Here is a 25,092-nt window from a genome sequence, read left to right on the forward strand (position 1 = left end):
AGATATCTGCCTTTGATGGCCTTTTAATTCTGTTTGGGTAAAAACCTAATGATAGGTGAAGAACAACATTTGTACACGATCCGAGCTTTTATCATACAAAATTCAACCACTAGGGCCGGAGGGATGTGATGGGAAGGGGGGGGGGTAGGTGTATTATAGTGTTCAAGCTCTTACGTGAAAGTGAGATAATACCCTATTATGAATCATGGGAAAGGTTCGGAACATGTTTGGATCTGGTTTCAGCGGCTCTGTACAGAAATCTAATCAATATGAACAGTGTTCTATACACAGTAATGAAAATCATTCACCAACTAATGAAACTAAAGCATATGAAACAGGAAACGAATACTTCAATTAGCAGTTTATAGTTATCTGTTTAATCTGGAAGGAGTAGGTGGGAAAATCCTATTACACGAACACACCAAAGCATAATAAAAGGGAAGGACAAAACAAAGCAAGATGCCAAAAATTAAATCTAAGAGTGTTCCCATTTTCTATATTTATTTATTTTACTTTTTCATTTCAATTTCAGCTGCACAATTTCGTCTGTAGTGTACTATGTAGCTTCAAATAACGACGGCTACGTAACAAAATGCATTTTTCACAAATATATATTTTTGTTCTGTACCTTATGTGTACCTAATATGTTCTCTGTCCTGTAAATTATGTCCTGTGTCCTGTACCTTATGATCTGTGTCCTTTAACCTATTTCCTGTCCTGTATACGCGTGTGTTCTTTAATCTGTGTCATGTGTCCTTTTATTTGTGTCCTTTGTCCTTTATGTGACGAATTACTTTTACGTATATTTGTGTCTGTTTTGTTGCAGTTAGTCTCCATTAATACACTTCTTCTCACTACTCATTTTATACGCATGCATAACCGTGTAGCCATAACTTTAAGGTTGCGTGTACGCAGGAATTTCTTGCGTAGATTTTCTTTGCGTATAACGGGGAAGAGAGCGGGGGATAGCCCGGTTAAATCACCGCAAATGAACCTCAGTCGGGTTCTGAACATAGAGAAGTGAAGACAGGATGCGTTTAGCTCCAAGCATTTCCACAAAACAAATTGCAAAACAAACATTGACATCAAACATCTTGTGATACAATTATGGTTGCAGTAGAGTAGTGAACCCACACTGCGGCTAGAATGGATCCCTGTTCAGGTGTTGGTAGTTGCACTACTGCAGAAAATAGTCCACAATGGTCGATTCCTATGCTAGGAAAATAATCTGCTTTCTTATTAATTTCTGAATAATTTGTTTTAACCAAAATTAACCAACATATTTGTGTCTCGGCTTGACACGGCTTTTGGCATTAAAAATCTTAAAGCAATAAAAACTGATAAAGGCACTGAACACTTGCCATAAATTTTCTAACCCTCATATCTTTGCAACCTGGAGTCGTAAATCAAGTTTTCTGCTAGATCTGAAGGTTTATAATATCAAGCTTCTAAGTTGTGGAGACTAGAAAAATAAAGTCTGAGGCAAGAGTTTAATTCGTTCTTTCTAAACATAACTTTTATATGGATTATAAAACGAATAGAAAAATGGATAAAAATATATTTTTATTGCAAACGAACAACAAAAATTATAAGAAACGCTTAAAATCTTTTATCCAAAAGCCTTGAAAGAATAAAATGCAGTCCAACTAAATAAATTATCAAGAACTTGATAATCATTTTAGAATGTTTGATATTTATAGAATTTTAAATATACAATGATTCTATATCTAAAACTGTATTAGATCTATATTTATATGAAGATACTCTGCTTTAAGCTATATTTAGATATTTGCATATTTTGTATAATAATAGTATTTAAATATATCACGGTAAACTATACGTATTGGTTTAGGTTCAATGCACATCATTATTTTTCTATAAATATGCATTAATTTTAGCCGGATATAAGTTTCTCAACAAAGTTTCGATGGAAGGGCGCTGGAGGGGGCTGGCGGGAATCCATACTAAGAAAAGGAGGCCCATCAAATTTTTCTTTCTGTGGCTGATTAGAAAAGATCGATAAAGAGCCTTCAGAAAAGTTATATTTATCTTATATTCACCTTATATCCATCTTATATTCATCTTATATTTATCTTATATTCATCTTATATTTATCTTATATTTAAATATCCATCTAATATTAATCGTATATTTATCTTATATTTATCTTATATTCATCTACTATTAATCTTACATTTATCTTATATTCATCTTATAGTCATCTTATATTCATCTTATATTCGTCTAATATTAATCTTATATTTATCTTATATTTATCTAATACTTATCTTATATTCATCTTATATTTATCTTATATTTATCTTATATTTATCTTATATTTATCTTAGGACAAATAAATTTTGTGCTCCAAGAACACAAACAAAAAACAAAAATAAAAAAAGAATCAACATTTTATCTTACATCGCCCGAGCAGGGGTTGTTTATATTCCTCCCATAAACTGCAGTACGTTTTATTTTGGGAAACAAGGATTAAGGGGTTCCTGGTCCCTGGTATATCTTATTTTATTTAGATTATGTAGATATCTCGTTAAACTAAATTAAATTTCAATCATAAATTTTCTTATTGAAGAGATATAAAGAAGAACAACATGTTTTTTAATTTGTTTTTTTTTTCCTGCTTTGTTGTAAAATATAAACTAGAGGACCTACGAGGTCACACAGATGGTAATGTCGGATAAATTTGACCTTCTCCTACTGCTTAGTTTGCAGTGATATGTGCTCATCCAGCAGCTCTTACAACCTTTTCTAAATTAAGATTTTGCGTGAAATATTTAACAAAAATTCAATTAATGGAGTTAATGTATAGGGTTGTTCGGTTTTATTCAATTGATTCTTAATGTGTTCATTTATTTTTATTGTCCGATCAGCTCATACTAAACACGTGTTCCACCCCGGACTAACCAGAGTGAGAGAAGCATTCGGTTTCTTTTATTTGAAGTAAAACGTGTTTTGGTCTATAATTCAACTTTTTTTTTTGTTTATTTTATACTTTTTCATTCGACACGTATATACACGTGGATTTAACGGTTCTTTCAATATTTCAGAAAACTGTGACTTTAAATCAATATTTGACCCCTTTTACATAATTGTATAGCCTTTTATCTTTAATACTTTTTTGTTGGCATATACATTTTGAATGAAAAAGTATAAATAAACAAATCTGTAAGTCTGAAGACTGTTGAGTTATAGACGAAAACACGTTTGATTTCAAATAAAAGAAACCGAATGCATCTCTCTCTCGTTAGTTCAGGGTGTATACCGATAAAAAGGTTAAAACATTAAGGGGTCAAATTATAAAAAGTAAATCAGAAAAAAGGTTAAAACATAAAATATATGTATAAGGGGTCAAATTATGATAAAATGTCACAACTTCCTGAAATATTGACAGAATCGTTAAACCGATAGTTAAATTGATTTGTTCGTTTAGGGAAATTGTTCGTGCAGTACGGTGTTTGTTAGTCGTGTAAACTGTGTAACTACTAAAATAAAATAAAACAACAATATCAAGGATTATAAATATTTATGATAACAATGATAATCCTTCCGATCTGAATCCAAGATTTGAAATCCAATTATCTGATAAGATTTACTAATATGGTCATGTTTAAAATAGTAAAAATCATAATTTCAAAGCAGATTATTTTCTGTATAGTTATATCTGCCATCAATGTACTTGTAATTGTCTGCTATGAAGTATTTATTGTTTGTCGGTCAACTCAGCTTTCACCAAGCAGACGACATCTTTTCCTGTCACAGGTAAACCTCAAGAAACCATATCCAGGGGTTTAAAGGGACAGTACGCGTAATTTCAAGAGACCCTCCATGCAAAGATAGCAATGCCAGATTTAAAACGGTATCCTTAAAACCTGAATTTGGCCAAAAATGTAGAAAAAATAGTCGTTTTTTGACTCTTTCTCAATTGTTTCTTATAAGCAAGAAATGCGCGAGTCACTTTTGCAGAGTGTGCGTGGCGTTAGGTTTAGACATGAAAAAAGTGATACCTGGAAAACTAAATATTTAGGAAAGAAATTGAACACACGCAAACTCCTCTAGATTTTGAATCGCTATATCTTTGAAACCTAATGGATCTAATAGATGTGATAGTTGGAATTTGAGGTCAAAAGGACTATAACATCAAATTGAAAAGCCATAGGGTTTAGAAAATTAGAGTTCGTGTCAAGTTCTCCTTTCCAAAAAATGAAAAAAAAATAAAATAAAATCATAAAAATATTTAGGTTTTACTGTTGGGCCTGTTGTCTGGCTCCTGTGTGGGATTTGCTTATGGTTTAGAAATAACTCCAGCTACTTGTGTTGTAATCAGGAAACTTACACCTCATCCAATATATCTATCTATCTATCTATCTAACTATCTATCTATCTATCTATCTATCTATCTATATATATATCTATCTATCTATCTATCTATCTATCTATCTATCTATCTATCTATCTATCGGGGGTAAAAAAAATTATTTTGAACTGAACCTATCCATCTATATATCTGTCTATCTATCTTTTTGCTACCTTTTTGAATCATGTCTTTGGATGATAGAAATTACCGCAATTTTATAATTACCAAAACTTTTATGACGTCGTGGACGTGTACTGTATATTTATTTAATTACAGATATACATCTATCTCTATATCTTGATGATTTTTTCAATCTATTACTATATATATTTTCTATCATTTATCTCTTTATCATCTTTCTATCCAAAAATCTATCTATCTATCTACGTTGATTGAGAATGTCATCTCACTGGAATTATTGTTTTAACTACACCAGATGTCTCTTCTGTCAGTCTGTTCTAAGGTCAGAGAAGACTATTGACTAATGTTGCAGAAATACTTTTTGTAAATCTTCTCCAAACATTTATTTGCAATCAATCATCCAACTATTATTAACACAAACAACTGATTCCTCGCCACAAACTTTTCCAATCCCGTTATCTTTGCAACCTGATGTTGAAAAATTATTATCTAATTCTTATTTTGTAATATCAAAGGTCTGCGACATCTGGTTGCAAAGACAAGGATTAGAAAATATGAGATTGTGGCGCTTTATTAGTTCTTGTAATTGGTATTGTGTTTGTGTTATCTAAAATACAAAGACATTATATCATTGTGTTTAAATTATCCAGGACAGTTTAATCATTTAAACATAAGGATAGAAATAAATATTGCCCTTTTAGAATTACTAAACAAAAGTATAGCTTCACAAATAAATATCACAAATTCTCAGAGTACTTACTTAGAATCTTATAATCAATACAACCCTTTAATAGAATCTTATAGCATGCTATAACATACTCTTAGAGCACTTTGATAGAATCTTATAGCATGCTATAACATAATCTTAGAGCACTTTGATAGAATCTTATAGCACTTTGATAGAATCCTATAGTATGCTATAACATATTCTTATAGCACTTTAATAGAAACCTATAGTATGCTATAACATGTTCTTATAGCACTTTAGTAGAATCCTATAGTATGTTATAACATGTTCTTAGAGCACTTTGATAGAATCCTATAGTATGCTATAACATATTCTTATAGCACTTTAATAGAATCCTATAGTATGTTATAACATATTCTTATAGCACTTTAAAAGAATCCTATAGTATGCTATAACATGTTCTTATAGCACTTTAATAGAATCCTAGTATGCTATAACATGTTCTTATAGCACTTTAATAGAATCCTAGTAACATGTTCTTAGAGCACTTTAATAGAATCTCCATGAATCTTATTCTTGATATTTTAAAGTGGAAAATCATAATACACTTTCTTCAGTGTATTAAGCTATGTGGAACCAATTTTTTTTTGTTTATCAACCACCAAAACTATGTTAAAATATGTATTTATCTTGTTTTTTAAATCAAGTCTATTTAAACTAGACAGAATTAATTTTAATTTAAGTAAGATTATCAGGTTATCTTTATCGGATAGAAAACATATGGCACCCCCCCCCTCCCCTGTTATCAGACCCAAGAATCTTAATTCAAGGTTGATATAATTAGTGAAGCTGAAAACATGATAATCAATAATGTTCCGAAAATAATCACAATTATCAGGTTCTCCCGCCAAAATTTATCCAAAAACGTGAAAATTTTACATTTTTAAGGGAAACATCACAACTAGAAATTATCACTTTTTAGATAAAAAAACGTTGATCGTAAAGGGTACCAATGTTAATCCTATTATTATTGAACGATCATTTTAAATCTTGTCGTCAGTTCAGTCCGTTTAACGCCCACCATCTTTCAGTCCAAAATAATTAATCTCTAGATTAAGAAAACTCCAAAAATGAAATTACTTGATACTTTAATTAATTTTAAGTTGTAATACTTAATTTCTTTTATATCTGAGATTCAAACACCCGTAGGCGAAAGCCATAGCGAAGCTCTCTTTGTGTCTGGAATTGACAAGGGGAAGAAGTGAATTATGTAAATTATATTGAATATATAATCTATGTATATATCAGCTTTCAGTATTTAGATATATACACATAATATTCGACTGTAGAGCTAAGAGAGTAAGATCATCTTTCAATACTTTCTAAAGTTTTATTTATTAATACAAAATCCCTAAATCAAATTAAAGGACTTATATATGCAATTTCAGATAGTTATACCTTTATCTTTAAACCATTATCTAATCAAGGATGATGAAGACATTTTTGTTTTTCTATCTGAAACTTGATTATTTTTAATTGTCGGATATATATATATATATAATTGATTTTTAAATTTGTGCTGCATAGACAACGAAGGAAATTGTCAAAATTTAAAACAGTTTAAGATCGAAAATCTTATTAAATGTCACTCAAATAAAGGTTTAAAAGCCTGTATAAACTCTTTAGATGGAAAGGCAATTGACTTTTTCTTTATCTCTCTTTTCTTCTTATTATTTCTTCAAAACACGAAAGTGCACAATCCTACATTTAACAAGATATCATGTAAATTCGTGCGCTCCATCTTTGAAATTGAAAATTCTAAAAAGTCAGGGCTATAGAGTTTTAAATCAAATTCAGCATGAGAAACCACATCCACCCTTTGGCTAGAGACGTAACCAAAAAATTTTCCGGATTTGGACAAATCGGTTTCAAGTTAAGACATTAAAAATGTGCAGGATAGGAGACCAGTCAGACAGGATGACAGGAAGAACGGATTTGAGGGCATGCAAAATATTTACAGTAGGCTAGGCGAACGAAAACATTAAAAGACAAGAAAAATAAACAACAAATTATTGTATTGTAATTTTGTTTTAACTTGTCTAACATATTTTAAATAGGGGGGCTCCCTCTGCAAATAAGGAATTTTTTTTAGGACTCACAGACACATGCATTGTTACAGACAATGTTAATGAAAGTATACTTTTCAAATTGAAACCAGCAATACTATATATATAGGTAGAATCATTTACCACTCAGTACGAGAGTAGAATAAGAAACCCGAGTAGAATAGAATTTTATACGGAAAAATATTGGAATATAGAAGAAAAGAATAGAGGAATATAGAGAAAAAGAATAGAGGAACATAGAGGAAAAGAATAGAGGAATAAAGAGGAAAGTAATAGAGCAATATAGAGAAAAAGAATAGAGGAACATAGAGGAAAAGAATAAAGGAATAAAGAGGAAAAAAATAGAGGAATATAGAGGAAAAGAATCGAGGAATATAGAGAAAAAGAATAGGTGAACATATAGGAAAAGAATAGAGGAATAAAGAGGAAAAAAATAAAGGAATATTATGATTTATTTGTCGAACACATAAAATTGGTTCAGATATTAGATTAGAACTATAATTCAATTTATACTTAGGTTTTCAACTAACGACTTTAATTTTTCTCTAATGTCGTCTTCTTCACAGTCCCGGAGCTGTAACAGGAGATGCTGCAGACATTCGATATTGTCTTCTTCTTGAATGGTGAGCGGCCCACATTCTTCAAAGATGGCTCTTGGTAGGCTATTTAATATATCTAGAGAGAATTCGTCAGAGATATTTGAAATGTTTCTTCCAAAGTCGTACTGTAGAGAATACGCAGATATCGATCCAACTTGCCAAATCAATGGATTCCAACTATGCAAAATAGACTGTGCAAACTTGGCAAATCGTCTCAGTAAAAGAACTCTCACAGAGTTGAATTCTTTTTTTCTTATTTTTACTTATTTTTTCACAAAATAAGTATATGAAGGCTGTGGCAAGTTCCAACAAACTTTAACTGTAGTGTTCCAAGATCGGTAGGTTTGACAGGCATATTCACTGTAAAGGTTCCAAATATTGCTTCCATAAAAGGAACAACAATAAGTTTGCACAGCAGATAACTTTTGCAGTGGTGAGCAGAAATGAAAAATTCCCAACAATTCAGTAGATGATCCAATGTAGGCACCTCTAGCCTTTTTGCAGTCTATATCTTGTGAACCTGATTCATGAATGATATGACCAAGACCAAGACCATGGATAGAGGAAATTAATAGAGGAATATAGAGAAAACGAATAAAGGAATATAGAGGAAAAGAATAGAGAAATATAGAGGAAAAGAATCGAGAAATATAGAGCAAAAGAATAGAGGAATATAGAGAAAAAGAATAGAGGAATATAGAGGGAAAATTCAGAGGAAAATTAAGGAAAATAAGAGAGAAAGATAGAAGAAATTAATTGAGGAATATAGAGGAAAAGAATAGAGGAATATAGAGGAAAGAATAGAGGAATATAGAGGAAAATAATAAGATGAATACAATCCTCTTCTTGTTAAACCATCATCATTTTTAATTTGACTGGTCTGACCTCTACAGTCTACTCTACCGATACAATATAGAAACTTTAAAATCATTTCTAGACACAGTAACAATACGCATCTCCTTATATAGATGGTTTCTCTAGGCTTTCAGGGGGTAATAAACAGAAGGTCTTAGAATCAATGGGATCTTAAACAACTTTTCTTTCAAGAAAGTGTTGAGGACGCACATTGAGGACGGACATTGAGGACGTACATTTTGGACGCACATTGATGACGCACAATGGAGACGCACATTGTGGACGCACATTGAGGACGCACATTGTGAACGCACATTGAGGGCACACAATGAGGAAGGATATTGAGGAAGCACGTTGAGGACGCACATTCAGAACGCTCCTTGTAGACGGACATTGAGCACGCACATTAAGGCAGCACATTGAGGGAGCACATTGTAAACGGAAATAGAGGACGCACATTAAGGACGCACATTGTAGACGGATATTGAGGCCGCATATTGTAGACTGATATTGAGGACATACATAGAGAACACATATTGAGGACGTACACTGTAGACGGACATTTAGGACGCACATTGTAAACGAACATTGAGGACGCACATTAAGGACGCACATTGAGGACGCACTTTGAGGACGTTCATTGTGGATTCACATTGAGAACACACATTGTGGACACACATTGTAGACGGAAATATTGAGGACGCACTATTAAGACGTATAGTTAAGGAAGCACGTTGAGAATGCACCTTTAGTACGCACTTTGTGGACGCACATTGAAAACGCACATTTAAGACGGACATCAAGGACGCAATAAGTATGACAAACATACATACATAAAACACATTTTTCAGCTTTATAGAATAGAATACTACTCAACTCAACAAATAAAAAAGTCCGATCTAAAGTCACATAGTTTGTTGGTCCCTATAAAAATTACGCTTTAGAATATGTGAAGTTCTTTCTGTATGATATTTTATATTATATATAATACTAGCTGAAGCGCCCGGCGTTGCCCGTGAAATTTTTAAAAATACTTTAAAAAAATCAAATTTTTAAAGGGGTATAAAGGGTTCCCTCAAAAAATGTCAGCCAATTTGGTTCAGCCGTTTGGCGAGCTATTGCTAACTTATATATATATATATATATATATATAACAGCGAAGTGCTTTATTTTACAGATTTTATGAAATTGCTTCAAGTAAAAGTTTAATTTCGATAACAGGGTTAATTTCTCATGTAAAATATGTAACCTGTTAATTGCGCATGCACGCTGCAGTGTGGTTTACTAATAATACGCAGAGACAAGAACTTTAAAGCGCACAAAGTCCGGAATATCTATAAAAAGTTGGATACAAGATTCCAAGTTTGATTCAAGAATTAAAGTTTGATTTATGAGTTTAAAGTTTGATTAAAGATTTAAAGTTTTTTTTCAAGATTTCAAGTTTGATTCTCGGTTTAAAGTTTGATTCTAGGTTTCAAGTTCGATTCTAGGTCTAAAGTTTAATTCAATAATTTCAGTTTGATTCAAGATTTAAAGTTTCATTGAAGATTTGATGTTTTGTTAGAGATTTAAAGTTTATTTTATATTCATATAATTTTATTATAAAAGGTTTGGAATTTAAAGTTTATGTCTCCGACCGGAATTCTGGTAAGGCTCCATGTTTTTGGTTCAATAAAAACCCTCCTGAATTCTTCAGATGAGTTTGGGGGCAAACCAATCCTAAAGCTAAACCAACTCTAAACCATTTATCAATTGAAACCATTTCAAAGGTTTTACACTGGGTTTCTATCCCTTCAAACCATTCAACATCGTTATTCTTGTCTGTCGTATCAGTTGTTTCATATATAAAGAGTTTTCTTTTAACTTTACTTATATAACTTCGGTTTCATTTAGTCTCTAGTCTCTAGTCTCTAGTCTCTAGTATACAATCTTCTATATATAAATTTGGCTTGTCTGTCTGTCTGTCTGTTTGTTTGTTTGTATCCAATAAACGTCAAAACGGCTGAATAGATCGGGCCCAAATTTTTTGTGGGACATCTAGGGACCCCAGGGAAGGTTTATGAATGATCAAAATTTCAAATATTTGTCTCCATCAAAATTCGATCTTCATTAAATTTTTGAAAATTTTGAAAATCCACGAAATTTTTTGTGAAAATCCGCGAATTAATTTTGTTTTGTTTTACGATGTACACAAATAGAACATGTTCACAATTAATTCAGAAGATGGGCGCGAAGCGCCCTATAAGGCTAGTCTATATATAAATTTGGCTTGTCTGTCTGTCTGTCTGTTTGTTTGTTTGTATCCAATAAACGTCAAAACGGCTGAATAGATCGGGCCCAAATTTTTTGTGGGACATCTAGGGACCCCAGGGAAGGTTTATGAATGATCAAAATTTCAAATATTTGTCTCCATCAAAATTCGATCTTCATTAAATTTTTGAAAATTTTGAAAATCCACGAAATTTTTTGTGAAAATCCGCGAATTATTTTTGTTTTGTTTTACGATGTACACAAAGAGAACATGTTCACAATTAATTTAGAATCTAAGGCTAGTTAATTTATATAGTCTTTATTATCCAGCCTTTAATCTGCAGTCTTTAGTCTCCAGTCTGTAGTCTTTAGCTTTTAGTCTTTAGTCTTAAGACTTCAGTCTCTAGTCTTAAGTCTTTAGTCTCTAGTATAAAGTCTTCAGTCTCTACTCTTAACTCTTACGTCTCTAGTCTTAACTCTTTAGTCTCTAGTCTTAAATCTTAAGTCTCTAGTCTTAAGTCTTTAGTCTCTAGTATAAAGTCTTTAGTCTCTACTCTTAATTCTTACGTCTCAAGTCTCTTTAATCTCTAGTCTTAAGCCTTTAGTTTCTAATCTTATTTCTAGTCTCAAATCTATTTGTTAATTACTAGTTTATTTTAAGTTCATTCAAATAGATCTTCTCAAAATTATTATCTATTATCTACTAGCTGGTATTCAATATTATCTATTATCTAATATTTATTGTCTATTATCTAATATCTATGGTCTATTATCTATTACCTATTGTATATTATTTATTATCTATTATCTCTTATCTTTTTATATTATCTATTATCTCTTATCTATTTATATTATCTATTATCTTGTATCTACTATCCATCAGTCGTTTACGGCGGTAACCATAAAACTGTGGAATAGTTATTCATTATTTCTTTGATAAAAGAATTAGTTAAAACATAAATATTTCTTTGAATGTTACAGACAACAATCATTCAACTGCTTTCTGGTTACCACTGTATCTTATATCTAGATTTTGAGTTTGTAAGACTATTTAGGTTTGGGACTGGGGTTTCTTATGTACTGATCTACTCTAGTTTACTAGTCAAGCTTGTGTTCCTTATATCCCTCAATACAGGGGTATACCTTCCTGCCTTATATCAGGTATACTTCCTGCCCTTTACCAGGTATACTTCCTGCCCTATCTCAGGTATACTTTCTGCCTTATACCAGTTATACTTCCTGCCCTATACCAGGTATACTTTCCTGCCTTATACAAGGTATGCTTCCTGCCCTATACCAGGTATTCTTTCTGCCCTTTGCCAGGTATATTCCTGCCACTTACCAGGTATACTTTCTACCTTATATCAAGTGCACCTTCCTGCCTTATACAATGTATACTTACTGCCGTATACAGGGTATACTTCCTGCCCAATACCAATACTGCCCTATACAACTTATTTTTTCTGCTTTATACCAGTTATACTTCCTGCCCTATACCTGGTATATTTCCTGTCCCATACAAGGAAGACGTGTATTATCTTGTAATGTCTTTTTTACCTCATTTGCGACCTATAATTCTTGTTTAGTTTTAATTATAAAAATCCATTTGTCCATTTATATCAGGTGTTGTTTAATTAATGTATGGTTTGGTTTAAAGCCTGCAGGCCCCCGAATAAAGAAAAATCTAGAGTTCTACCGCCTGTTCCGTCTTATACTTCCAGTAGAACAGAATATAAATCATTTTTGATTATATCATAAACAAAGATATTTATCTACAAGACGTCCAAAGATGAAATTAGATTATATTACAATGAAAATACATTAGATTCTGTATATCCTTAATGCACATGTGCATTATCATACGACGCTGATCAAATTTGACCTAAACAAACGTTCTAAGACATGAATTAACAAAATATTTTATTAGTATTCTTGAAAAATAAGTCTTTGATTGAGATTGTATAATTATCAAGTTTAAGGAGACTTTTCAATATCATGGTCAAACTTGACGTAGGAGGGATACTCCCTTGATTTTACTTATATTCTTGGACCATATACAATGCACAATGCACGTACTCAATCTATGCAATTGCACAAACCCAACATTAATTATCCAAGCCAAACTTGATTAAGAGAACTAAACCCAACATTAATTATCCAAACCAAATTTGATAAAGAGAACCAAACCCAACACTAATTATCCATCCAAACAAAACTTGATAAAACCAAACCAAATAGTTCGAACTAATGCACTGAAATAAGTACTCAAAACGAAGTTTATAATTGAAAAAACCATCGTTGTTATTATTCATCTTAAATTCTTTTATTTTCAGGCATTACTGCTGATTTTCTGCATTCTAGTTCAGGAATTCATTTTCTTCAGTTCAAAAATTTTATGAATAAAATGATTTTAAAGTGAGTGAAGTAATTGATTGATGAATGGTTAAGAATAAGACGAAACTAATGAATGAATGGTTAAATGGTTGAATTGGAATGTTAACGGATAAAGAATGAGTTTTGAAATGAAACAATGTATGCCACTGTAAGTATGAAAGGATGATAGGAAGGATGAAACAATGACTGAAAGGATGAATGAATGAATGAATGAATGAATGAATGAGTAGGTAGTGGTAGAGGTTGAATGGTTGACCCTAATACCAGATTGTAGTTTCAAATCAACCGACCATGTATTTTCCATAGGTAATTAAACATTTTTATATATTTATAATCCTTTCTCCTTGGATCAACCTTCATGCAGTCTTAATTTGCTTTATTTCTTGTCTCCACTCAACCATCTATTTTCTCCCTTCCCCCTCCTTTTCCCGATCCTTCCCCCCACCCGTTCACTTCTCATTCAGATAAAATGTAAACTACAGTAAAACACATTAAAAATGGGACACATATTTTTTCTAATAATTTTTATAAAATTAAAAAAGATTTCTAAAAGAAATCACACAATTTTTTCTTTCTGCCATGTTTTTTCTTTTTTAGTTCGTTTCCTTTCTTTTCCCTCGTTTCTTTTTTATCGTAATTATTTGATTTTTTTTAACCTGTCTCTATCTTTCTCTTAAATTCATCTTTCCTGTTTTTAAGTTGTTCTTTTCTTTCCTCTTCATAGTTTATTCTTGATGGTTCCCTGGTGTCCTTCAACTATTATTGTTATCCTTTAGATCGTGGGGTTTATTGCAGTTGACATTATGAAACATACTCCTACATACATTACAGGATACAGAATACAGAACACAGGAGACAGAATACAGAATACGGAATACAGAACAAGCTACAGAATAGGCTACAGAATATATAACAAATAGGATACAGAACACAGAATACGTATACACAATACAGGATAGGATACAAATACAGAAAGCATGAATATATACAGGACTGCAGGACACAGGATATAGGATATAGGATACAGAATACAGGACACAGGATACAGGATACAGGATATAGGATACAGGAAACAGGATACAGGATGCAAAACAGAGTATACAAAATAGGACACTGTGTACAGGATACAGGACGCAGGGTAAAGGGATACAGCCACAGGTTACATAATACAGAATACTGACTACTGAGTACAGAACACAGAACACGCGATAAAAATTCTGTAATCATAGACAAGAGCATTCTGTATTCTTAGAGTGTTCTGTATCCATATATCTTTCTGATAAAATCTGGGATGGATTTCATATTTTTAAACACCTTGTTTTAAACACTGATTTTTTATTGAATCTGTTGAACCTTGTGTATTTTTTTAAGGGTCGTGGGTTCTCTGATTGGAGGCATTCAGAGATACTTTCATAGAAAACTTCCATTGGGGGGGACTCTATAATTAAAGATAGTGTGTATTTTCTACTGCTCCTTTAATGGGTTCTTTTCTTCCTTTTCTTTCTTTTCTTTTTCTTTTTTCGTTTATCTGATTTTCTTTATCTTTTTTCTTGTCTTTTTGCTTTTATTTACATTTTCATGCATTCTAATTTGTCAATAAATAGCCTTTTTAATATATGATTTTGTTTCAGCGTATGTGATATTTCTAATAATATTTGTTGGGAGTTTATCAATAAAATCTAGACACATCAAGGAATAGTAATAAACATTTATTTTGATCTGAAATTTTATTTTATATTTTTAATATTCATATTTTTTTCACCTATTCACCTATTCATCTATTCGTCTATTCATCTATTCATCTATTCATCTATTCATCTATTCATTTATTCATCTATTCATCTATTCACCTATTCACCTATTTATCCATTCACCTATTCATCTATTCATCTATTTATTCATCCTTCTATTCATCTATTTATCTATTCATCTATTCATCTATTCATAAATTCATTAATTCCTCTATGCATCTATTCATCTATTCATCTATTTATCTATTCATAAATTCATTAAGTCATCTATGCATCTATTCATCTATTTACCTATTCAACTATGCATCTATTCATCTATTCATCTACAGAGAACCCTGTATTATCTAAATAAGTAGAACTATTTTTACATACATTTTTATACTCCTGCATAATGGTTAAAAACAATGCATGAAAAGTGTGTATTGAATTGCATTAGTTTTGGTGCCAATTTCGATTCTGTTCACTTCGTAGGTTTTTCTACCATTTAACGGTTTATTGACGGAGCACTATTTCTTAACACTTCAAAATTTTCAAATTTTTTTTTTCAAATTTTTTTACATAATGGTGAAATTATTTTATTGAAACAAGTATACTCAAGGTACTAATGCAAGGAAAGTTTATTGCAGTTGTGTATGCTCTGCGTACATATTGAAACCAGTTCTCTTTGGGCGGACTTTGTAAACAAGAGGCATCTGCAGTGTTGTTTTAGTATCCGAAGAGTATTAAAGCATTTAATTTTGATAATTTTGAAAATTCACATAATAGTTTCCTATGACCAGAATATTTCATAGATTATTTTTGTGAAAATGGATTCCATGTCAGGCTGTGGAATCCGTTTTGTGTTTACTTTTCCTCCCAAAGACAGTACACTGCAGTACAAAAACTGCGTTCACCTGTGAAATAACTTTCTTTGCATTAGTACCTTGAATATACTACATTGAATTAGAAGCAACATTCAGAGAAGAACAAAAAAATTCAAAATTTATTAGCTCATGGATGAAAAAACAATTAAAAATGCATCTCGTATCACTAATTACTATTCTTTTTTTTGAATAATTACTGCTTGATTTAAAGCCAACAAAAAAAATATTTAAAAAGCTCGAGTGTAATTTGAATGTAATTGGGTTTGGATGATGCCCATAATGATATATTATAAGAAAATAAAACCTTTACAATCTAAACGTTTTTAAGGATCATATTTTTTTTAATTTAAGAATTTTAATTTAGTAAACACTTTAGGACTAGTGTAAACTGAATCTGAGCATTTTTATCTCAAATTTTAACTCTTAGTTTACAGAATCTTTCCAGATTTTCTTATTTATGAAAAATGTTTATTACTTGTAATGTATCCAGGATAATTATAGAGAAGCTAGTTATATTGCTCTTCTTCTAACCTTTAATATTCCACTATGGTTGGTCTGGATAATAGCTTCAGTCATTCTACCAGATTCATATCATAATGTCTGTTTTGGTAAGCTGATATATAAAATGTATAAAATGCTTTGCATCCTCCAGAAAAAAAAACTAAAATGGACTGGAAGCATTATTTCTCTTGAAAAGATGGCAATGCCTGGCTTACAGCGGTCTCTTGAAACCTAAATCTGAAAAAAAATCGTTTCTCTGACTCAAAAAATTTATTTTATTCTGCGAATTTCTCCGTTGCTTCTTATAAGCAAGAAATGCGCAATTAACTTTCACAGAGAAACCGCAAATGAAAATAAACAGTTCAATGAAACAAAAACATTGATATATAATTCTTACTTGATCCGACAAAGCTTTAAAGGGTACCGTTGTAAATCGGGCATTGTCATATTTACATGGAGAGTCACAAGAATTTACGCACTCAGTCCTTTAATAAAACCTCGCAATGAGGTCTAAAGCCCCTTTAAAGGAAGGGATATAAAAACAATTCTAAATTATCTAGTTGAAAAGTGCCGGACAAAATTTAAATAATACCAATGTTGAAATTAACATAAACTTTAAGTTTACAAATTTCACATAATTAATTTTCTAAATTAACGGGTTGTATTATGTATACAAAAGCTATGTGTATTATGTATACAAAAGCTATGAATCATGAAAGTAAACGTTAATGTTTCCAAATACTTTAATGAGGAAACAATCCTTTTTAAAGTGTATATATACTGTAGTAGACCGCAGCTCATTAATTATCTCTTTAAAGCTAGATTTAGAATAGATTTAAAGGGACTGTAGACATAATTTCAAGTGACCCTCCCTCATGCTCGATTCACAATTTGATAAATCTTTAAAGATTTGTTGAATTAATTATGATCTCCATGTTTTCCTGTAAAATTAATAAGTGTCTTAATGCATTTTTGCTTCAGAAGCAATGGAAGAAATTGTAAAAATTAAAATATTTTGACAGTTCCTTTAAAAAATGTGATATTAAAACTCTTTTCAAATTTCACGTATATCTTTTCAAACTTCTTTTATTGAAGAGCTATTGATAAGAACAAAAATGTTTTAAATCTCTAATATGAAACCGGATACATTTGCCTTTCCTATGCTGTAAAATCAAAACTAAAAAGCTGCGAAATCACAAAGTCATGCTAGTGATATCGCATGAATATTACCTTCGCTTTCTGTGTAGTTTCTAGTATAAGTAAACTATGAATAACAAGAATATTCTTAGATTTATAATTTACAGGCTGAGGCGGTTAACAATACAGAATATTAAACCTTTAACAGGGTTTACAACATTTTCACATTTTCTTATATTTCTTAAAGAGTCTGTTGGCGCAATTTCATGACATGAAACGGTTCACGACGATGCCTTATCATTCTTTATCTCACCAAAATCGATCAATATCTAATTTTTTTGCGCTTCCTGCAAAAAAATAACAAGGAGGGAATAGGACAAAATATATCTCTTTTCTTTTAGATGCATTGCAATATCTTCCTCATTGTTACACAAAAAAGGTTTATTAAAGGGAATCCTTGGGATTTGGGCATATTATTATTTAAATGAAAATGTATAAAAATTAGTTTTAAATTTTCTCATATTTCTTAAAAATAGTAAAACTGAGAGCTTTGTACGCGCTAACACCACCCTAGCGTAACGTTAACTCGGTGTTTAAGATTTGCAAAATTACGATTTACTAATTTTTTCAACTTAAAGGGGCTGTCCTTGTATTTTTAAAAGACCTTTATTTAAAGCGTGGAAAGTCCGACAGATCTATGCAAGTCACAATTAAAAATAATCAATTTTAAATTTAAAAACATGGTTCATGGATATCATTTTTATATTTGAACATACAAAACTCTGAAGGGTAGTAAAGCTAGTAAATAATGTAGTTACGCAATCTGGATGCGCAATATTTGCAGAGTTTCCCCGTATTAGGACAAAAATATAAAATTACTTTTTCAGGTTTTATTTCTCGTGATGCATGTAAATTCAGCTCATTGTTATTTTTTTTTTTGGTTTAAGGATTTGGTCCTCTTGCAACTTGTATAATTACATTTATATTACTAGCCTTAGAGGGCGCTTCGCGCCCATCTTCTAAATTAATTGTGAACATGTTCTCTTTGAGTACATCGTAAAACATAACAAAAATAATTCGCAGATTTTCACAAAAAATTTCGTGGATTTTCAAAATTTTCAAAAATTTAATGAAGATCGAATTTTGAAAATATTTGAAATTTTGATCATTCATAAACCTTCCCTGGGGCTCCGTGAGGTCCCACAAAAAATTTGGGCCCGATCGGTTCAGCCGTTTTGACGTTTATTGGATACAAACAAACAAACAAACAAACATACAGACAAACAGACAAACAGACAGACAAGCCAAATTTATATATAGATGTTACAGGATTTGGTCTTCTTGCAACTTGCATAATTTCATTTATAAAAATGTTAAGGATTTGGTCTTCTTGCAACCTTCATAATTACATTTATGACAATGTTTCAGGATTTGGTCATCTTGCAACCTGCAAAATTACATTTGTTACAATTTATTAGGATTTGGTCTTCTTGCAACCTGCATAATTACATTTATAACAATGTTTCTACCAAAATCCCGACAGATGACGGCTATGGGACGAGAGGGGGTTTTTATAGAGGTAATTAGCATTCTGTATCTTGTATCTTGTGTTTTGAATATCCTATATCCTGTATATCCTATATCCTATATTGCCTATATCCTGTATATCGTATATCCTGTGCATCCTATATCCTGTACATCCTATATCCAGTATATCCTATATCCTGTATATCCTATATCCTGTATATCCTGTATCCTGTATATCCTATATCCTGTATATCCTGTATCCTGTATATCCTATATCCTGTATATCCTATATCCTGTATCCTGTACATCCTATATCCTGTATTTTATACGATGTATATTTTGTTCTGAATATCATATATCTGCAGATCCTGTATCATATATCGATAATTTTCCCGTATCCTATATCCTATATCTAATGTGCAATATTCTGTAATCTATATCCTGTATCTCGTATCCTGTATCCTGTATCATGTTTGTATTGTAGGACCATGATGAGGATGTATCTGATGAAAGAATAGATACACAATATCATCAATACAGGAACCTACATCACATCATTATTTATCTAAGCATTATTAATTCTTTCCTTCTGGTTGGAAATTTAGATTTTATTATTTTTACAGTGATTTTTATAGTGTTCCCTGGGTGATGTTGTTTATTTCGTTTATTAAGCTGTAATCACAGATCAGATTGAATTAGATGCGTGGTTGACGCGCACTACTGGTACGCATCGTTTGAAAGTGCTCAATGTCGGAATCTTTATGTACCGGATGCACATGCAGTGGACGTACAGAATGGGCTGAATATTTTTTGCAAATTAGAATCTAAGTTTGTGTAACGCCCTTAGATACTATCATAAAGCTAAAAAACAGAATAGGAATAAGAAGAAAATTTTCGATTTAAAATAAATATATTTCAAAAAAACTTTTTTAAATCTAAGTCATTATAAATAAACCCACTGTGGACAGCTGATACTGCAGAAATATTGTGCGCAACATTTATGATAACCTTAAAATAGCCATGTCTATTTATTGATTATCTTCATTTATACACGTATATACAGCTGAATAGTTGGTAACTCTTAGCTAAGCTAGAAGGGCAGGGCGGACCGTGGCAACAATGTATCCTATAGTTGATCCATGGGTGTAACCATAAAACAGTAAATAAAACCCATGTCGTCTTCTTATATTATCTAATTTTAAAATGGTGGTTGAGGATTTTGTGAATTCTAGCTGATTTATGTAAACAAATGTGCCCATAAGGTTGAAACTTTTGTGTGAATAATGCTTTATCTTGATGTCTAGTGTGGGCACTTTTAAATTCCCTTAATTAAAGTTATCCCTGCAGAGTATGCCCATAACTGGATGTCGCAGAAGAATTACATTAATCTATAGATGAACATAAGACGTAGATTAATACTTGATCACGAGATCAACAAAATAAATATTCTGACTTAAAATATAGAAATGAAGATAGAACGTAGAGAATTTCAGAATTTTCTGGTTACTGCTCTCCACTGCTCTCTCTGAAATAAATGATTTTTATTTGATTTCTCTTAATTCTGTTTATTGCCTTAATTCTTCGGTTGTTAGTTTTTTTCATTGATTTTTGTTTGTTGAAAGACAGGTTTGTAATTGAACAATATGTTTCGTGTTTAAACTGTACTTGGAAATTTGAGTTTAGGAAATGAAATTTGAGAATCTAGGCTTTTAACCTATTCAAAGATTTCTCCTGACATTCATTCCTTCCTTCCTATTTCTACAATGAGAACCAGAAAACTTGGGAATAGGAAGACGACTTTTAGACTCAAGTCCAAAGAACACGTGATTTAGTAACATAAATAATAATAATAAGCATTCCAAGTTATAAACCTTTATGTCCCAAGCTCGTTTAAGTTCACACAAACATTTCAAGCTATATAATTTTATCCAATATTTGTATAAGATTTTGTTAAAGCATAAATAGTTTTACCCTTAGTTTGAAAATAAAATTATTAGGTGAAATGGGTCTGTGTACACTGCACAATTACTGTATTTCATGTACATTTGTTTATTTAAAATCAGAATCTAGGTCTACCATGTTGTCTTTTTATTCCACAATTTTATGTGTTGCACTGTATTATTATAAACCTGATGTTATTGGTTATTAGAACTGTGAAACCAAAACCCCTGGGATCTGTGTTCTCGAAGTGGGAAAATCAAAATGATGCAGTTTATCAAAATGGTTCCTATCTAGGTAAATTTTAACATAAAATTAGAATTCAAATCTTTTAATTTCAATTATAACCTTTCTCTACCGGGAGTACAGAGTTTTAGTTAAGAAAGGTCGATGACTATTTTTCTATGAGAATTTATAGACATTTATACAACATTCTTAGGTTCATCCTTTTCATTCTAGACATTTATACAACATTCTTAGGTTCATTCTTTTCATTGTAAACATTTATACAACGTTCTTAGGTTTATCCTTTCCATTGTAGACATTTACACAACCTTCTCAGGTTCATCTTTTTCATTCTAAACATTTATACAACATTCTTAGGTTCATTCTTTTCATTCTAGACATTTATACAACATGCTTAGGTTCATTCTTTTCACTGTAAACATTTACACAACATTCTCAGGTTTATCTTTTTCATTCTAGACATTTATACAACATTCTTAGGTTCATCTTTTTCATTGTAGACATCTATGCAACATTCTTAGGTTCATCTGTTTCATTGTAGACATTTACACAACATTCTCAGATTCATCTTTTTCACTCTAGACATTTACAAAACATTCCTGGGTCCATACTCAAGATTTCATCCTGTTCATGTCATCCAACCTTATCCTATTCCAACCTCATCCTCATCCAACTTCAACCTCATCCAAATTCACCCTTATGCAACCTGATTCCATCCAACCTCATCCTTATTCAACCTCATCCTCATCCAATCTAATCTTTATTCAACCTCATCCTTATACTACGGTTAGCTTTACAGGGCTCAGTTAAGCTATACTAGGATTAAGTTAAGTTAGTGTTGGTTGAGTAATTCTAGGGTTAAGTTAGTTTAGGCTAAGCTATACTAGTATAGCTAGGTTATTTAAGGTAAAGGTTGGGTTCAGGTTAATTTATTCTAGGGTTAAGTTAGGTTAGGCTGGGTCTGTTTGGGTTAGGTTGGGATAAATTAGACTGGGTAATTCTAGGGTTTAGTTTGAGTGCTGAGAAGGGTTCGGAAGGTTGCATAATATTAAATATATCTATTCCCCTTTCTTGGCATGCACCCAGATACTCTCCTTCAATTGTCAACCTAGGGTAATCCATCAAATCTACGTCATGTACAGGGTGTCCTGGGATATATATGTACACTATACGGGTGTCCTAGGACATAAGGCACTGCATATAGGGTGTTATGCCTATATATGTACACTGTACAGGGTGTCTTAGAATATGTGTACACTGTACAGGCTGTCCTATTATATATGTACACTGTACAGTGTACAATTAACCTGGGATATATTTACACAGGTCTAAGGGTGTGATAGGATATATGTATATACAGGGTGTTCAATGATATATGTACACAGCGCAAAGGGTGTCCTGGGATATATGTCACTGTACAGGGTGTCCAGGGATATATGTACACAGGCTACAAGGTGTCCTAGGATATAGATTAGAATGGATCGATGTGGTTGAAGGGAATAGATCGATGAGGGTTGAAGGGAATAGATCATTGAGGTTGAAGGGAATAGATCGATGTGGTTGAAGGGAATAGATCGATGAGGTTGAAGGGAATATATCGATGTGGTTGAAGGGAATAAATCTATGAGGTTGAAGGGAATAGATCGACGAGGTTGAAGGGAATAGATCGATGAGGGTTGAAGGGAATAGATCGTTGTGGTTGAAGGGAATAGATCGACGAGGGTTGAATGAAATGGATCGATGAGGGTTGAAGGGAACAGATCGATGAGGTTGAAAGGAATAGATCGACGAGGTTGAAGGGAATAGATCGATGAGGGTTGAAGGGAATATATCGTTGTGGTTGAAGGGAATAGATCGACAAGGGTTGAATGAAATGGATCGATGAGGGTTGAAGGGAACAGATCGATGTGGTTGAAGGGAATAGATCGATGTGGTTGAAGGAAATAGATCTATGAGGGTTGAAGGGAATAAAAAGTCAAAATTAAACACTTTTCAAGCTAGAAAAACGACCATATCTTCCACATTATTGATCAGATAAACGTTTAAAAGGAACCGTTGTGAATCGTGCACTGTTCGTTGGTTTATATGGTATTCGTGTACTGGGGTGTAGATATAGAAATGTAAAAATGCGATATGTCATCTCACAATTTCTTTCATCAAGCCTATCTACAGATAAGAAAATTAAAAGTCATTTTCACTGGATTAGATTAAAACATTGTTTAAGAATTATACAGATTTGACAGACCAAATTTGCATTGGCAAGAATTGTTTCAAGAAATCAAAATGTCTGTTTAATTTATAGTGTTCTACCACACACTCCCGCTTCACAACTGTTAACCTAAATCTTTTACATGATCAATAATGGTTGAGATATCGTAGATTTTTTGCTGTAAAAGTGATTCCGTATGTATTTATATAAAGAAGCAATAAATGTACTTGTAAAGTGTTGACCCGACGTGCTAAAGTACTTTTATAGAGAAACTACAGTTTGAAAAAATAATTTTCAGATAGGAAAACATTGATATATCATTCATTCTTGTATGGAGAAAGCTGTTATGGGTATTGTTGTAAATCGCCCATGTCACTTACATGTTGGAAGGTGTTAAAACGAATGTTATACCTATAAGTCAAATATCAAAAAGTTATGGACTCTTTTAGATTTTTTTAAATCATTATTTTGAATTTAATTTCTCGGATTTTTGTAAATTCTGTGTTTTAGTGTTTCTATGATGGTAGATTTGTAACCCATGAACTAACAGTACTCTGTGTTTATTTTGGATTTCTCTGAATTTACTTTTCATGTTTCATACATGTTCAGGTTTTCATCGCCCCCTTGGGGTAATACCCCCCTCCTCCTCTCCGCCTTCTTACAGACACGCCCCTGGTCCCTGGTCAGACAGCCCCCCTCAATATCAGGTATCTTTTAACATTTTCCTCTTCATTTCTCATGTTTATTTATGTTTTTAAAGACAATTAGTTCAAGAAGGGATATTCTACATAGCGTTTCTTTATAAATTTCTAGGATACACATATCAATTGTTTCTAGGATGCTGGAATTTTATGAATAATTTCTTGGATAAGATTGTTATAAAGAATTAAGATACAAGACTGCTTTAAAGAATTTTTAGGATACAGGACTGTTATGAAGAATTTCAAGGATACTGGACTTTTATGAATTGTTTCTAGGATTCAGGACTTTATGAACAATTTCTAGGATACAGGACTTTTATGAACAATATCTAGGATACAGAGGACTGTTATGAATTATTTATAGGACACAGGAAATTATTAATAACTTCTAGAATACAGGACTTTTATTAATAATTTCTAGGATATAGAACTGTTCTGATTTGTTTCTAGGATACAGGACTGTTATGGATACTTTCTAGGATACAGAACTGTTCTGATTTGTTTCTAGGATACAGGACTGTTATGGATACTTTCTAGGGTACATTTCTAGGGTACAGGACTTTTATTAATTGTTTTAGGATACAGGACTTTATGAATAAATTCTAGGACACAGGATTTATATGAATTGTTTCTAGGATACAGGACTATTAAGAATAATTTCTAGGATGCAGGACTGATATGTGAATAGTTTCTAGGATACAGGACTTAATAAATAGTTTTTATGACACAGGATTTTTATAAATAGTTTCTAGGATACAGGAATTTTTGAAAAAGTTCTAGGATACAGAACAATT

The 25,092-nt window shown here is 31.9% G+C and overlaps 2 protein-coding genes across 2 annotated transcripts; both read left to right on the forward strand.

Annotated features, from left to right (window-relative positions):
* The first annotated feature begins 1,006 nt into the window (after positions 1-1,006).
* On the forward strand, positions 1,007-15,124 carry LOC111704508 (metabotropic glutamate receptor-like). The gene is made up of 7 exons (XM_023476762.1): positions 1,007-1,219; positions 3,674-3,777; positions 4,257-4,342; positions 12,087-12,192; positions 13,365-13,397; positions 13,656-13,731; positions 15,057-15,124. The coding sequence occupies exons 1-7, from the start codon at positions 1,147-1,149 to the stop codon at positions 15,122-15,124; spliced, it is 546 nt and encodes a 181-aa protein (XP_023332530.1). The 5' UTR covers positions 1,007-1,146.
* Positions 15,125-16,529: 1,405 nt separating this feature from the next.
* Positions 16,530-24,737, forward strand: LOC111704500 (uncharacterized). The gene is made up of 6 exons (XM_023476746.1): positions 16,530-16,647; positions 19,156-19,256; positions 19,689-19,744; positions 21,354-21,439; positions 24,207-24,304; positions 24,720-24,737. The coding sequence occupies exons 2-6, from the start codon at positions 19,197-19,199 to the stop codon at positions 24,735-24,737; spliced, it is 318 nt and encodes a 105-aa protein (XP_023332514.1). The 5' UTR covers positions 16,530-16,647; positions 19,156-19,196.
* Positions 24,738-25,092: the final 355 nt, after the last annotated feature.

Source organism: Eurytemora carolleeae, unplaced genomic scaffold, assembly GCF_000591075.1.
Source record: "Eurytemora carolleeae unplaced genomic scaffold, Eaff_2.0 scaffold146, whole genome shotgun sequence".
Lineage (NCBI taxonomy): Eukaryota > Metazoa > Arthropoda > Copepoda > Calanoida > Temoridae > Eurytemora > Eurytemora carolleeae.